At 26.3% G+C, this 17,584-nt stretch overlaps 1 protein-coding gene across 2 annotated transcripts; it reads left to right on the top strand.

The window, feature by feature from the left end:
- The first annotated feature begins 148 nt into the window (after positions 1–148).
- On the top strand, positions 149–17,261 carry LOC132920552 (E3 ubiquitin-protein ligase TRIP12). Of its 2 annotated transcripts, none has more exons than XM_060983031.1 (35): positions 149–356; positions 585–687; positions 777–893; positions 959–1,052; positions 1,308–1,365; positions 2,427–2,600; positions 2,665–2,773; positions 2,872–3,098; positions 3,169–3,339; positions 3,429–3,616; positions 3,894–4,082; positions 4,260–4,421; positions 5,524–5,646; positions 5,711–5,881; positions 6,177–6,413; positions 6,836–7,038; positions 7,173–7,320; positions 7,728–8,001; positions 8,085–8,217; positions 9,581–9,777; positions 9,918–10,069; positions 10,129–10,365; positions 10,438–10,626; positions 11,173–11,358; positions 11,424–11,615; positions 12,789–12,988; positions 14,604–14,725; positions 14,838–15,025; positions 15,096–15,205; positions 15,269–15,539; positions 15,595–15,840; positions 15,898–16,086; positions 16,151–16,291; positions 16,355–16,676; positions 16,855–17,261. In XM_060983031.1, exons 2-35 carry the CDS (start codon positions 635–637, stop codon positions 17,049–17,051), a joined length of 5,970 nt encoding a protein of 1,989 aa, XP_060839014.1. In that variant the 5' UTR covers positions 149–356; positions 585–634; the 3' UTR covers positions 17,052–17,261. The 2 variants fall into 2 exon arrangements, with proteins under 2 accessions (XP_060839014.1, XP_060839013.1); XM_060983030.1 differs by having other exon boundaries at positions 2,872–3,113.
- The last annotated feature ends 323 nt before the right edge of the window (positions 17,262–17,584 follow it).

Raw genomic sequence — 17,584 nt, 5'->3', positions numbered from 1 at the left:
AATAATGTGTTGTGGTAAGTATCAATTATTCTGGTATGCTTGGTACAATATGGTATGCTGTTGGTTTGTCATCAATCACGCATGCGCACACTCATATGATTTAACAGCTGTTGAATCAATCTTGTTTTTCCATTGTCTTTTCATGACGTTGGTCTGTTTTGGGCAGTGGAGTATTGTATTTTGCGACTTCCGTGGTCGCTAGTTTCGTTTACCTTTAGTAAGACGTTGAATCGAATTATGGTAGCTCATGTTTGTCAAATTTGGATTAAGTTTTCTATAAGAAACCATGAACACCAATTGTTTTAACAAATCATTGTACACAAAAATTCCCAATACTATTCGCTTCCGGTTTTATGGTGAGTGCAAATGGAGGGATAGGTGTTGGGTTTATAACGTCGATCATAGTACCTACTTGGACTAGCTTCTAATGAGCAGCAATCGTCTGTTAGTTATTTTGTTTTGATAAAATATTTCATATCATTGATTTTATTTTTCATTTTAAAGTTTTTAGTTATGGGATTATAATAATTTTCTTTAAAGTTGTTTAATTAAAAAATGTATTTTACTGATTATTATTGTTGCAGGGAATTGTGATTTGATTGTGGCATGATTAAATTGCTTGGAGGTGACGTCTATGGCCGAACAAGCTAGTTCCGCGTTGGTTAACGCGTCTTCTATTAGTACCAGGTTAGAAATTAAAATAGTGTTTTCTTACTACAAATATTATTTTATATTTGCAACTGTAATTGGATAATACATTTACATTTTGATTGCAGGAGGGGAAATATAGAAGGAAATACTAGATCTAGAGTAAATTCTCGCAAGGATAGTAAAAAAAGCACAAATAGTCAAGTGGATGTGGGTATATTAAATTCAGATAATACTGAAACACCGTAAGTTTAAGTTTTTTGTTTAGCATTAGTTATTGAAACATTTTTATAAGTTTAAACTATTTCAGAATTGTGAATGATTCAACTACATCTATTCAAAGTATTCGTAAAAGTAAATCAGCTACTAGGAATACTCGCACCAGTAATTCTAATACACTAATAGTAAGTTAATCAATCTTATATAATATAACATAATATAAAATAGGTAATGTATATAATTTGAATAAACTTCTTAAAATAAAATATTTGAACTGTAAGATTTTAAAATATTTATAATTATCTATTATATGGAACTTTGTATAATAATATTTTTAAGCAGTTCATTTAATTGTATTTAAATTATAGGTTGATATATATATATATATAAAGAGAGATTCATAATTAAGTTTTAATTACATTTTTTTTCTTATTTTGTAGCAAAAAGAATCACCAAGTACCAGTAGAAAATCAATAATATCCAAATCACCTAAAAATAGTAAGCATATTAATTTGTATTATTTATATTTAAAGAAGAGTAAAAGTATAATAGCATCATATGCATAAGTATTTTTAGCTTATAAGTAAATTGTATTCTTTTTGTATTCAATGATAATCGTTGCATAAAAATGTAATATATATTTTATAGTGACCTAATCAATTTAAAGGTATACTAGACACCTATACAGTTAGGCAATTTCTTAGGTTTTTTGTAACTGCTCCTTGAATAAATTAGCTAAAATATTTTTAAGAACAGTAATTAAATATTTAGTATATTACTTTATGTGTAAGCACTTTTTGTGGTTAAAGTATTTTATTTTTTCATTAATATATTTTAATTTTACTTTATGCGTATATTGAATAAATTGTATATTATTATATATTTATATATATACATATGGATATATTAAATGGTATATATGTTAAGAAATTCCCCTAAATATTTCGGCTGAATAACCTTAAATTGGAAAGAAGTTTTGTAAAGGTAAAAAGGAGTACTAAAGTATTATACATTTTGAGAAAACTTCAAAGGCTAATCTCTTTCGATACACAGTTAACATTATTCAACTTCTTTCTTTTTTTTTTTTATAAAAAAAAAAGCAACACCGTTTTTTCTCTGAATTCATATGGACTATTTTTTTTTAGATAATTTAAAAAAAAAAATTTCCTCGTCAAATGTTAATGCAAATTAAGATTTATGTTAAATTATGATTATTATCTGTAACATTAGTGTACATTTACATACAATAGCCATTTAACAATATCTGCAATTATTTTTCAACTCTGCTTTTTATGTTTTGTAATTAAAAAGTTTTAAACTTTTTTCATCCAAATTAGTAGAGAAAAATTGTTGTTACAATAAAAAATAATAAAAGTAAGTTTGTATTGCACATGCGTGTACTGAAAGTATTAACAATATGAAATTTTCTTAAAATTTGTATTTCGGTACTTAACCTACCAAGACTTAAATTTCAATTATCCAGCTACCACATTACTTCTTAGCGTAAACACATTGTATTTTGTACGTAGAACTTAATTTATTAATTATTTTTTTAATAGGAAAACAGAAAGTAGATAACTCGACTTTCAGTCCTGCTGAAAATAGATATCCATTGCGTAGTAAATCAAAAGGGCCTTCACGTTCTGAAGAAAATAATTTAACAAACGAACTTTCTACCCAAGAAATAGAACCATCTCCAAATAAACGTCCAAAATTAGAACTCCCTACGCTGGGTAAAATTTATTTAATTTTTGTAATTTGTTAAAATTTAAATGCTCTAACATTTTATAATTATAGGTACGTCTTCAAGTCAAAATAAGAATAAGGAGGAAACTAATTTACGCGCGTCTTTACCGCTGCGTAGGAAACGAGGAAGACCAACAACGGGGTCTTGTGCTAGTAGCAGGTATTAAAATCTTAAATATTTTCATCAATTAATTATTTATATATTTTAAAACTTATTATAATTATTATAATCTTTATTTATTATTATTATTTATGTAGTCGCCGCGGTAATACCAAAGCGAGTGGAAGAGAGGCGGCAGAATTGGCTATGGAAGGCGTGGTTGAAGGGGATGGAATGGCTGAAGGCAATGACAACATGAATAATATCCTACCATCTACGTCTAGTTCAATTAGCACTAATGCCCCTGATATGGCTACATCATCTACTACTTCCAATACTAATCCTTCTTCATCTGGCTCACAAGCTACTGGAGGTGGTGTGAACTGTAATTTTTTCAATTGTATTTATATTAAACCTCTACTTAGGAACCATTATAACTTATTTTAAAATTTAAGGGCCTACAGCATGGAGTAGTGGCACTACTAGTCATGATAGTGAAGAAGAAGGTGAAGTTGGACGTTTACAAGCATTGTTAGAATCAAGAGGATTACCACCTCACTTATTCGGTGCATTAGCCCCTCGTATGCACCATTTGTTCAATCGTTCTATGGGTGCTGCATCTACAAGTATGATTTATTTAAAAAAATAAAATTGTATTACTATTGTTAATCAAATTTTTCTTTAATTTGTATTATTATATTATATTCTCTTGTAGCCTCCAAAGCTCAACAATTATTACAAGGAATGCAAGCTACAGGAGATGAAGGACAGCAGCTTCAAGCTGTTATTGAAATGTGCCAAATGTTGGTTATGGGTAATGAAGATACTTTAACTGGTTTTCCTGTGAAACCTGTAGTCACTGCACTAATAATTTTACTTTCGATGGAACACAATTTTGACATGGTATGTTGTACAAATCAAAAACGTATTTTAATTGTTAAAATATTTATAAATTTATAGTCAACTTCCATAAATTAAATGTAGGATAGTATGCAAAAGTTTAAAACATTAATTAATTACTTTTTAAATACATTGAATAATGTGATATAAAAATACCAAGGTATTAAGAATGTTTTATACAAAAAAAATTATATTCTAACAGCGCCATTTTATTATATTCATGATAAATCCCCCATTTTATTTTTCAATATCATACTATATTATGTAATGATATTTTTAGATGAATCATGCTTGTCGTGCTTTGACTTATATGATGGAAGCACTTCCACGTTCATCAGCTGCTGTTCTTGATGCTGTTCCAGCTATGTTAGATAAACTGCAAGCTATTCAGTGTATGGATGTTGCTGAACAATCCCTTTCTGCTTTAGAAATGCTTTCTAGAAGACATGGACGATCTATATTACAGTCTGTAAGTATAGTTGCAAGTACTATGTTTAGGTCATAAACATAAAATTTCTGTTGGATATTTATGTTTATTCTACTAATAATTTAAACTGTCAATTTATATTTTCAAGTAACTATCATGATAATTTTACAAAAATTTATAATAATTAAATTAAAATATTGGAAACTTATTTGTTTTTAGAATGGTGTGGCTGCATGTTTAACTTTTATAGATTTCTTTAGTATTAATGCACAAAGAGCAGCTCTAGCTATCACTGCAAATTGTTGTCAAAATATGAATGCTGATGAATTTCACTATGTTTCCAAGTCATTGCCATTACTGTCAAGTCGTATTACTCAACAGGTAAACACTATTTAAAAAATATTAAAATTAAAATGACCAATATGTTCTTATTATTAAGTATTAACTAGTGATGTGCTAATAAACTATGAAAATAATCAAACAACACTTTTTAGCATCTTAAACTGTTAGGAAAATTAAACTTGAAATTATTAATTAAACTATGCTTGCCCATTAGCATAATTTTAGAAAATATTTTTATATAAACATCTATTTAAGAATTATTTTTGATTATTTTTATTTTACTAATATATTTATCGTATTTAGAAAAAATTATTTTAGCCAAACCCTTTATAATTTTCTTCTGCTGTGGTTCTGTTAATAAAAACATTTTACATTATACCATTAATTTTAAATACTCAATCATTTATAATCAATGATACAATATATAGTATGGTAGTTTTTATAAATTTTTGTCAAAAACAAGGCATGATTAAGTAAAAGTGAATGAGGCACATATGGAGTTAGTTGAAACTATCAATACAGTGGATTCTGTTTAATGTGGACATGTCGGGACCAGTCCTGTTTACCCACATTAAGCGGTTGCCCATAAAAACTGAAATTAGTTGTATTAATTATTTGGTATTGGGATCAGACTATTTTGCCCATATTAACCGCCGATGCCCACATTAGGCGAAATCCACTGTAGTAGATCATAGTAAATCTAAGTTCTTGAACCCAATTTTTGTATTAGGTATGTTGAAAATTTTGTATTTGGCAGCAAATTTGGTCACTAGGTTATTCCCGTAGTTTGATTAAAATTTGATAGTGTGATGACGTAAAATAGAGATAAAATTGTATGGGAGGTTTTTTCAAATTGTGTATGCTGATGTAACTAAGAACCCACATAAGTGGAATTAAATTATTTGACTACCATTGCTAGTTAATACAGCTAAATCAGTTTAAAATATAGAAATGTCAGAAAAATATAAAACTTAGGATTTGTATTTTGTATAAAAAGATTTGGGTTTTGTTTAAAAATTGTCATTAGTTGGCAATGAAAAAATATGTAAGAATGGTTGAGATTGAAAACAAATGTTTTAGTTAGGTTTGACCTATTACTAATATTATCATTACATTTTATGTTATATTATATTTTTAATAGGACAAGAAAAGCGTAGAAAGTGTTTGTTTAGCATTTAGTCGCCTAGTTGAGAACTTCCAATCTGATTCGAATAAATTAAAAGAAATTGCAAGTGATGAACTGTTGACTAATCTTCAACAATTGGTAATATATTTATTTAGCTTAGTTTCCAATTTATACAATTTTAATCTCTTTATTACTTATTTAGGTTGTTGCATCTCCTCCTGTTATGAGTACAAATACATTTATTATGGTGTTGAGAATGATGTCAACATTATGTACAAATTGTCCAGAATTGTCACAAACTTTACTTAAAAATAACATTGCTGAAACTCTTGGCTACCTTCTTACTGGATCTCCTTCTCCAGAACTTACTCAGGTAAAAATTAATATTTATTAATATTCTACTTGATATAACTATTTGCTTTAAAATTTAATTTTTATTAACTAGTAAAAAATAACAGGAAAAAGGAACACTATAGAAATGGTATCTGTTGATTGATGTTGTATATCATTGTCTCATATTATTAAATTCATTCATTCACTCCTCCAGTATATCTGAAAATAATTTTATATTTTTACTAACATTTTTTAATATTTATTAAACAAAATTATTATTGGTGCTAAATAAATTTTTGTAAGCTATATCTATAACTTTTATTGGTGTATTTTAGATTGAATTACTCCCAAGAAGTTCTCAAGAATTATATGAAGTTACATGTCTTATTGGTGAACTCATGCCAAGATTACCTGCTGACGGATTGTTTTCAGTTGATAGTCTTCTTGATCGTCATGGTATTTACGGAACAATTCAAGGAACAGGAGCTTCTCAACAAATGGTACAGTGGCAATGGAGGGATGATAGATCTATGTGGCATTCTTATACATCATTAGATTCAAGAATAATCGAGGTATAGGTCACAATTTATATTTTCACTAATACAATTAATTACAACATAGATTGTGGGTTATAACTTAGAGATATAAAAAAAAATCAATGTTTCACATATATTGTTTATTACTCAAATTAGGTAAAAATTAAATATATTTTTGAGATCACCGTGTTAGTTGTATTTCACCAGTATACTTTTTATATATATACCAAAATATATTAGAAATTCTTGAGATTCACTAGTTTCATCCATGAAAGATACTGAAAATTTATTCCTTGATAACATAATCATTAATATTTGATAGTATGGAACCAAAATATATATTTTTTTTAAATTAATTGCATAGATTTATCAAAACAACTGATAGTCACAATAATATAATTGTCTATATTGTTTGCAATCATAAGAACAGGAACTAATCCATTATTTATCTATTTTAGGTTGCACATCAAGCTGGTGAAGATGAAGTTCTATTAAGTCATGCTCCTTACACAATTGATCTCCATTCTATGAGACAAATTAATGAAGATACTGGTACTACACGAGCAATTCAACGTAAAGTTTTAACAGTTCCGGCATCTTTCAATAATAACCATCAAACAAGATCTACCACTGACGTAGAAACAGTGGTTGCATCATTTGGGTAATGTATTTTTTATTATAATTAAAATTATTATAAATCAAAACCTTATCCTTTCAGCAAATCAATTGTATATTGTTGTTCTAGTAAAAATTTAAAATCTTTATTTTATTGATTAATGTTGTTTAATGTTTTAGTGAAAATGAACTGGCTGGAGCATTTGTACGTTTATTATTTAGTATATTATATGAAGTTTATAATAGTTCAGCTGGCCCATTGGTCAGATATAAATGTCTACGTGCATTATTGCGTATGGTTTACTACTCTCCAGCAGAATTGCTTTTGGTAATTAAAATAAATTAAATAATAATTGTGAATTGATATTCTTATAAAAATAAAATATGTTAATACATAAGCACAGTTGTATATAAAGTGTTTTGTCATTCATTTGTTATTTGGAAATTAACTTTTTATAAATTTGATAACTATCATATGATAACTATTTCTATACTTGGGAATTGATATCATTTGTATATTTGTTAATCTTTAAATGTTTTATAATAAAATTGTATGAATATATAGAATAACATGTTTAAAGTTTTGTTGACTGATAATATGCTAGAATAGGTAGTTTATTAATTGTTAACTACACTAAAAATATTAAAAGTTTTATAATATTTCATGTTTGTTATTATTGTTGAATGTTTTAGTATTTAAAATGGTAATAATAAATAAATATTTATGTTTTTTAGAAAGTTGTTACTCAAAAACAAATGGTTGCTAGTCATATTGCTGGTATGATGGCGTCTCAAGATTTGCGTATTGTAGTTGGTGCAATACAGATGGCTGAAATTTTAATGCAAAAACTTCCTCAAGTTTTTGAAACTCATTTTATACGTGAGGGTGTTATGCATCAAGTTAAACAATTAGCTGAAGCTGATATTCAAACACCTGTGAAGTGTTCACCATCTACTTCAAGTGCTGGAATTGAAGGATTACCAGGGCCATCTAGAAGTACTCATAATGGTTATTTTAAATTTTGTTAACTAAATATCTAATACATTTTTATAATAGAATAACTTAAATATTTAAATGATAAACATTTGTAGACAACTCTAATCAATGTCCAATACCAACTGAAAATGGAAATGAAGTTCAATCAACAACCAGTGGTACTGAAGTCGAAGCAGAGTCTATACCTGAAGCAACTATCTTAGCTCAAGTAGCTCGTTGTTCTACTAAGTAAGTAGATTGTAAACCTAATAATAAACTAGGACTAAAAATAATTTTTGTGCTTGTTAATTTTTTAATTTTTAATCTTATTTAAGATATAACTTTGTTTCACTCTAACCAAAATGAAGTATAAACTTTATTTCATACTTAAAAAGAAAAAAATAGGCAAGTTTGTACTGCTCTGCTGTCGAGTAGGTCATTTGTGGGTGTGTTAAATTTTAATGATGTATCAATCTATACCAAAAATGATTCTGAGCAGAGATCAGCCTATTATCACAAATATTATTTCGTGAATGTTTTTTGATATGTATAGCTATTAAAGCAATTTTAAGTTTAAAATTGGTAGCTTGATAAAAATTTTTAAAAATTATTGCATTTGTTATATTTGTATTTAATTATCATAATAATATATATTTATTATTTATACAATATTTTATCAACTTATTATAAATATAAGTTATACTACAATCTTGTAAAGCAGTTAAAAAAGATTCACATTATGAATATTTATAAAAATACAAAACATATGTATGAAAGTTCCCGCAAATGTATTTAAATTATAAAAAAATAATTTATAGTGTTATTTATTGCTTAAATAAGTAATTTCTTAAAATTTGAACTTAAAATGTCTATAAAAAATGCATTATATACTTATTAGATTTTATTGTTTCAGTATGAACTATTATGAGGAATCTTGTATTCTTTATCAAAACTGAGGTTTAAAAAGAAGTTTTTATGAATTTCTGACTACAAAATAGTTAATAATTTTTTGAGATTTTGTTGTCAAATTTTTAATATTAAATTCATATTAAAAAAAAAATGTGCCTATGTATTATTAATATTTTATAGAGATATAAAAACAAACAATTTTTGTAGTTATATTGTATTATATTTTCTAGCATTTCTGACCAGTTAATAATTTATAAATGACATTTATAAAAGAAAATAAATTAAAAACTTCTTGTGTCCATAAATATTCAAAATATTTTGAAAATTTCAAGTATCTGTGGTTATTCATTTTTAAGCCAATAAAACTAAATTGATTTTATCAAAAATTTGATATGCATAATTTATTCTAATTTTTCCTGTATATGAAATTGTCTTCAAAAAATTTTACTTTTGAACCCCCAAAGTACCAAATAGATCCAATTTGCTACTACAAACCATTGCCATTTTTGATAATCAAATAATTTAATTTTTACTATCCCAAAAGTTGATGATAGACGACAGAAAAAAAATAAAATGTAAAGTTGTAAAATTTTATAAAAATTTTAAGTATTGAATAATCAATAAATTCATTATTTTACCTAGAATTTAAAATATTAGCTTTATATATTTTTTTTATATTTATATGATAATTAATATTTTTTAGTCGTATGTCGGAAGTATTTAAACGAAATAAAAAACATAACAAACGACAGTCTGCCAGTGCAGCACGTAAAAAAGGAAATCAAGACAATGAAGTGAATGATGTACAAACTATAGCTAGTAGTAGTGCCAGTAGCAGTAATACTATTTCACCAAATTCTGCTCAAGCTATTACACTACATGAATTTTTTATATCTAAAGGTAATATTATTCTTTATGTTAAATTATAACAATCATAAAACAACCTAGTGTTAAATATAAATCATTCTCTTCAGTTTTGAAAAAATATTCTCTTTTTTAGAACTAAAAAAGTATAATAATAACAATATTTTTAATTTAAGGTGGTAACACTTCTGCATCGCGTGCTGTAGGTGTTAATTCATCTTCATCAAGAACACGTTTTTCCAATTCAAATTTTAAATCAACTTCAGGGTTTTTAGCATCTTTAAATCCAGCTAGACTTTTAAGAAGTACAGAAAGGGCATTTTCTAAAGTAATTATGAATAATTCTAGATTCATATATACATTATGGTATTAATAATTATTTTTAAGGAATTAAGTAAAAATTCCAATATGCACATCAATGGAGCTGCAATTTTAACAAATCAAGCATCAAATATAAGTGCTGTCAATAAAGAAAAGGCTAAATTATGGGTGAAAGAAAGATCACAACATTTTATGATTTTATATGATAAAAGTACAAAAAATGAAGAAATGACTGCTGAAAATGAAAAATCTGAAAGTATTTTAGCACGACTTACAAAAGCTATTAGTAAATTACAAAATGAGGTAAAAATTTAGTATAGCATATAAACATGATGTACATTTATAATTTATTAAATTTTTATTTATAAATCATAGGGAAATGACGATATAAATGCTCTTTTGGAATTAAGAGAAATAGTCTTGACCTCAGACATATCACCATTTGAAGTCAATCATAGTGGATTAATTAAGTCACTTACTATATACTTAACTGAAGTCACATTAGGTTTTGATCATAGAAGTGAAAGATTACGGAAGTTTTTACATGTTTTTGCTGGTTATCCTGTAAGTGTGACAAATAATAAGTAATAACATCCAAAGTTTACAATTCTATTCATAATACTTAACTTTTATTACAAAGTGATCCATTTAAATGCTTTATTATAGCTAAAAAAATTTTAATTTTAATTAAACTTATACTTTTATTTCATATTTCAAAATGAAGGAGTAGTTAATTAATTTTAAGTATTTGAAGTTCACAAGAGTGGAGTAGATTGGCACAATGATATCTTGCAAAATGTTTTTGGTCTACTGCACTTATATAAATTATAATTTCTTTAAACTTGTTAACTATTTATTCTATTTTAAAATATGAAATTAAATATGTACATTATCATTCAAAAATGTTAAAGTCTATGTATATTATACACTTAAATTTGTCACCTAGTGTATAAATAATTATAAAATAGGCAATATAAATGTTTATTTCACGTATTGTATAGTAAAATGTGTGGAAAACAATATAACTTATTTTAAATTTGGACAAACATTTTAAATCAAAATTATCTTAATGTATAAACCAACTATTCAATATTTATTTTTATTTTATAGCTTGATAGTTTTGAACCATTTACTGCAAAGAATCATAACAATGTAGAAACTCGGCCATTTTCTGCATTAATAGGAAAGTTGGGTAGTTGTGTATCACAATTGGAACAATTTCCAGTTAAAGTACATGACTTATCAACTGGGGCTGGAAATAGTGCTTTGAAATTTTTTAATACACATCAACTTAAGGTAAATGATTTAGAAATTTGTCTTCCACATTAAATAACAAATAATTTATAAATTAATTTTATTAGTGCCTGTTACAAAGACATCCAGATTGCAATAATTTGAAACAATGGAAAAGTGGAACTGTTAAAATAGATCCATTGGCTTTAGTACAAGCAATTGAAAGATATTTAGTAGTTAGAGGCTTTTCTCATATTAGAGAAAATAATCAGTCTAAATCTGATGATGACAATTCTGATGATGATATTGATGACACTTTGGTAAAAAAATTTTATATTATTACAATTTACAATACAAATTATACAAGATAAATCAAACTGTATGATCTAGCTATTTTATCAAAAATATTTAATATAAGTTTTTTATTAAGAAATATTTAAAATTATAACCTGTACTTTTTTGCAACTTACTTTTAGGAATATATTACCAATTAAAGTTTAATTTGAACATTTTTATAAAATATGTAAGGGTTTATAAAAAAAAATGCAAAAATATTTTTGACCTCTGATGCTCACCTAAAATACTTATAACAGTTATAACTACTCATAAATTACTTGTTTGAGTTTTTATGTATCAAAATATTACTAAAATAATTCTTCATATTATGATTACAAATAAATAATAGGTTCACATTTAAATTAATTATGTTAATTCTTAAAACTCCCTAAAATATTGTTAAAAAAACATAAAAATTACTAATCGTTTTGAATATTTCTTAAGGGGATTCCATCCCGTAATTTTCTGTCTTTGTCTAATTTGATTGGCAAAGGATCTAAAATCCTATGCCGCGCGTGCGTTAGACAAAAACAGAAAATCACGGTATCAAATCCCCTTAATAGTATAATTTTTGTATTGAAATTTTATATTATTACAATAAAATTGCTGTAACTTAAATGTTGAATCACTCTGTATACTACTTATACACGTACTACTGCCTTTTAATACTTAATGTGGTTCACTAACTATGATACATTATCTTAGGTTATAGTTTAAATGTATTATTTAAATATCTAAAAATATAATGATCAAATTATTGAAATATTAATAAGCCAAATAAATTATATTTCTACAAATCACATGATAAAAAGAAATATTGTTTTTTAAAGGTGTACCTACCAATTTTATTTAACTCATATTTTATATTTCATTATTACATGTGGCATATTTTCATGTTGGTATAGTTAAATTTAATATATGATTCTTTAGAAAGTACATTTAATTTTGATGAATTTCATTGAAACTTGATATTAAATATTGAATTTAAAAAAATTCTATTATTCATAATTATGATACAGTTAATGTGTTAAAACTTATTTCTACTTAAAAATTATATTATAATTTATTTAAGTAATAATATTAAATAAATGTTTTATACATTTGTATACATACATCATAAAAGCTTGAGTTTTTTAATTTTAAAATTGTATTTATAGGCAGCAGTTGTGATAGGACAAGGATCAGCAAGACATAAATTGCAATTTCTTATAGGCAATCATATTCTTCCTTATAATATGACTGTATATCAAGCTGTTCGTCAATTTTCTACAACAAGTGATATGGAGACTGATAATGAATCTGAACTACCATTGGGATCAGCTGGAATATGGGTGCAAACACATACAATTTATTACAGGTAAAAATAATAGTCATACAATAAATAGTAGGTACAATCATAAAATATTACTATAAATATAGTTATACTCCTCAATACCAATCTTAATTTAAAATATCAAACTTTTTTTTAATTTTTATTAAAATAATGATGTGGAGAATATTTACATGATAATGTAGTATGAGGATAGAGGCTGTCTAGTGACAGAACCCATTAGCGGTATTATTGTTGGGGATTTAATAAGTCCCTATATCAGCATATTTTTAACCAATAAAGAATTTTCTGGCAAGTTGGCTCTGTCTTGAATGTTTATGAGTAAGTGCTACTTTGGATTGCAATTTTTTGTAATGGTTTCAATGTTAAGATCATTGTGGAGCAAATTATTAGAAACATACCAAGGTAGAAGTTAGTAAATGAAAAGTAATTGATTGTAATGCTCGGATTATTTGGCATTGCCCCATTTCTGTATTCTGTAAGCTCAAATGTGGCTTAATATTGATTTGTAAATATATATTATTTTTGATATCAAACTTAACATCTATACAAATACACTCGAATAATGCCTATGTCATACACATTAAGTCTTATAAATTGTATTAATTGGATCATTTGGTTCCAAACAAACTAAAATGCCTATTTAAAATATATACACATTAAATTATTAAACTAATTTTGTTTATTAAAATCGTTTAGAGCATTCTTTTATTTTATGTACATTTTAAATATGTATTTTGTTTTGTTTGGATCCAAAATGAAATTTTGATAAGGATTAATTACGTATATGACATCACACTATTCGTCGTATTACTGTGATGTGGTGTCTTAGAATGGTAGGACCATGTTCTTTTATCCATTTAAAAGTAATCTGATGTTACAATAAATTATGTTTATAATTTTATATTATTTTGATTTTTGAAATTATGTGTTAGTTTTTTTATCTGCTATCATTTATTTTAGATTTATATTATTATTTTTATTTTTTACCTAAGAAACTAAGAATTATACAAAATTAAGTCTAGCAATCTTAACATTGTTATACTATTACTTTCTATTATGTTTGGTTGTCATTATTTAGTTATAACTTATATTCTAATTTATTATAGACGATAATTTGATTTAAATAAATGTGTTCATTATTGATACATATTAATGTGTACGGTATTCACGGATATAGATACTATGGTTGCACGACAGCCTATATTGGATCACGGCGTTGAGCGGCGCAGAATGTTCTTATCAAATCTGACAAAAAGTCGCGTATTACTATTGCCCTCTACAGTCATTATTAAAGAAATCTTGTACCATGTTACCACAGACTACATTTAGTTTGTGATGTTACCATAACTAATAACAATAATAGAGGCTATAGAGAGCGCTAGTATGACGCGACTTTCTATTCATTCTTGATAGGAACATTCTGAGCCGTCATATCCATGCTCGTTGTGCAACCATAGTATCTATATCCATGACGGTATTGAACGGTTTGATTTGGAGAAGACTGAGGAAATGATGTATAAAAGTTTGAAATTTTGTAGTTTTGACTTCCATTTATTTTTATCACTAATTTATATATTTATTGTAAAGTTTTATAGATACTTACTACAACTAATGAAAATATATTTATTTTTTTTTCAAGGCCTTTACCTGAAGATACAGAAGTACATTCACCTAAACCTACTACTAGCAGTTCAGGTAAAAAAGGCAGATCAGGAACTCACAAAAGTGCCTCTAAAAAAGTGAAGGATGAACTATGGTTAGGTAAATTATATACCCATATATATATATATATGTATTTAAATTTTTTTTTTTTTTAACTAGTAATAACTAAAATCTGAAATATATTATATTTATCACATTTTGGTTATTGTAGAAGGAGTAGTTTCTCCCGTCAAATCATCTCTTGAACCATATCTTCAATTGTCATTGCCTGAATATGTTCAAATTCAAGATCCTTCATTACCGGTACTCAGTCTTTTAAGAGTTTTAAATGCCATTAATAGATATTGGACTTCATTATATCCAACACAACTTCATAATAATTCTATAATACCATTTAATGTAAGTTAATAATTGAGTATAATAAAATATTATATATTTATACATAATGTTTGATAACTATTTATTTTAGGAATTTATCAATGTTAAAATATCTGCAAAAGCAAACAGACAACTTCAAGACCCGTTAGTAATTATGACTGGAAACTTACCTGCTTGGCTTCAACAAGTTGCATCAGCATGGTAAGTTAACTAGGAAATGTTTTTAATGTTTTTAAACTTTAAATGTATTAATAATTTTTTTAGCGCATTTTTATTACCATTTGAAACACGACAATTATTATTCTATGCAACTGTATTTGACCGGGATCGTGCATTGCAACGTTTACTTGACTCTAGTTCTGAACTTCAAGGTGCTGGGAATAATACTAATGGTGACATGCATGATCGTGTTGCACCACGTTTAGATAGACGTAAACGTTCAGTAACTAGATCTAATATACTTTCTCAAGCTGAAGCTGTGATATCTGAAAATGCCACTTCGCGGGCCTTACTAGAAATACAATATGAAGATGAAGTAATTTTAACTTAAACTGTTCAAATTCAATTATTATTTAATTAAATTTTTTCAGGTGGGAACAGGCTTAGGACCAACTTTAGAGTTTTATGCATTAGTCTCAAAAGAGTTACAAAAAGCTGATTTAGAATTGTGGAACAATCCTTCAAAATCTGAATCTGACCCTTATGTTCATTCATCAGAAGGACTTTATCCCAATCCATTATCTCGAACTAGTAAACTTCCACATCAAGTTAAAATGAAATCAAAATTTAAATTTTTAGGAAAGTTTATGGCCAAGGCTATTATGGATTCAAGATTAGTAAGATATAAAATAGTAAATTGAGATATGCCATTCATTAATTAATGTTATTTTTAGCTGGATTTACCATTAAGTATTACCATGTATCGTTGGCTATTAGGCCATGAAAATTATCTTACACTTGGCGATCTTTCATACATAGTTCCTGAAATATACAAAACTTTATCACAACTTCATCAATTAGTACTCGAAAAAAGACTAATCCTTATTGATAATACACTAAGTGATGAACAAAAAACTGAAAAGGTATTTTCATCTTATAGAGTATAATTAATCTTGAGCTTTCATTAAAATTTTTTTTTAAATTTAGATTAGAAAAATTACTTTAGATGGCTGTCCAGTAGAAGATTTGGGACTTAATTTTACATTGCCTGGACATGCTTCAATTGAATTACGCAAGAATGGTGTAAATATAGATGTCACAATCGATAATTTGGAAAAGTATATACAGGTAATTAAAAAAAAAAAATTATTTATTCTACCTTGAGTGACAATCTTTGAATTAATTTTTTAGTTGGTTTGTCATTGGTTTTTACGGGAAGGCGTTTCCAAACAGATGGAAAGCCTTCGAGAAGGATTTGAAAGTGTATTCTCTCTTAAACGCCTTGGACAACTATTCTATCCTGAAGAGCTGGAAGCAATATTTTGTGGACATACAAACACAACTAAAAATTGGGATGTGCGTATGTTATCTGAGTCATGTCGTTTAGATCATGGATATACAGGAAATTCTAGAGCTATCGGATTTCTTTTTAAAATATTGTCCGAGTATGATTACCAACAACAAAGAGACTTTTTGAGATTTGTTACTGGAGCACCACGTCTTCCTGTTGGAGGTAAACATAAATTTATGTATACTGGATTTATAACAAAATCATGTATAAATAATTTTACTAATTATATTCTACTATGTTATAATAATTAACCTAACATAAAAGTTGACTTTTCTGGTTATGATATTTATTTACATTTAAAAATATTCATAATAATAAGTTATGACATTAAATGTTCTAGGTTTCAAGTCACTTTCTCCTGCGTTGACCATTGTGCGGCGAATATTTGATGATAACGATAATCCAGACGATTATTTACCATCTGTAATGACATGTGTCAACTACCTTAAACTACCAGATTACTCCAGTATAGATTTAATGAGGAAAAAACTGCAACTGGCTGCATCTGAAGGACAACATTCCTTCCACCTTTCATAATTGCTGCAGAGTAATTTCTTAATGTAGTATCAAAACTTTTTAAAAATATATATAAATCTATTTACGATATATTCCAACTTAAATAATTACATTGTACTGTTAATTACAGAATAATAATCTGGTTAAAACTTACATTATTAATAAATAAAAAGGCAATATTTATATATATATATATTTCTATCTATAATATACATATATATTATTTAGTAATTTTCTTTTTATAATTTTTGTGTAAATAATGCAAAACAAGTTTGTTTTTAGGGTTATTTTTTATTTTTTAACTATTGAAGTTGCTTTTATTTTAAATATTAATTTAATATTTATAAGATCTCTAAAATGTTTCTTTGTTCTTGGGTGTGTGATATATTATATAATATATATATAATAAATATATATATATATACATACTTTTTTTAGCACGTGTAACATTTGAAATACATTCCATTTTAGTATCTTTATAATTTAGATATTGTACAAAAAAATCCCAAGAAGTTTTGTCTTTTTTTTTTATCAATATTAATAATATTTCATTA

The sequence above is a fragment of the Rhopalosiphum padi genome, chromosome 2, assembly GCF_020882245.1.
Source record: "Rhopalosiphum padi isolate XX-2018 chromosome 2, ASM2088224v1, whole genome shotgun sequence".
NCBI classification, from domain to species: domain Eukaryota; kingdom Metazoa; phylum Arthropoda; class Insecta; order Hemiptera; family Aphididae; genus Rhopalosiphum; species Rhopalosiphum padi.
The sequence above is the reverse complement of the archived record's forward strand: the minus strand, read 5'-3'. Positions and strand labels throughout refer to the sequence as shown.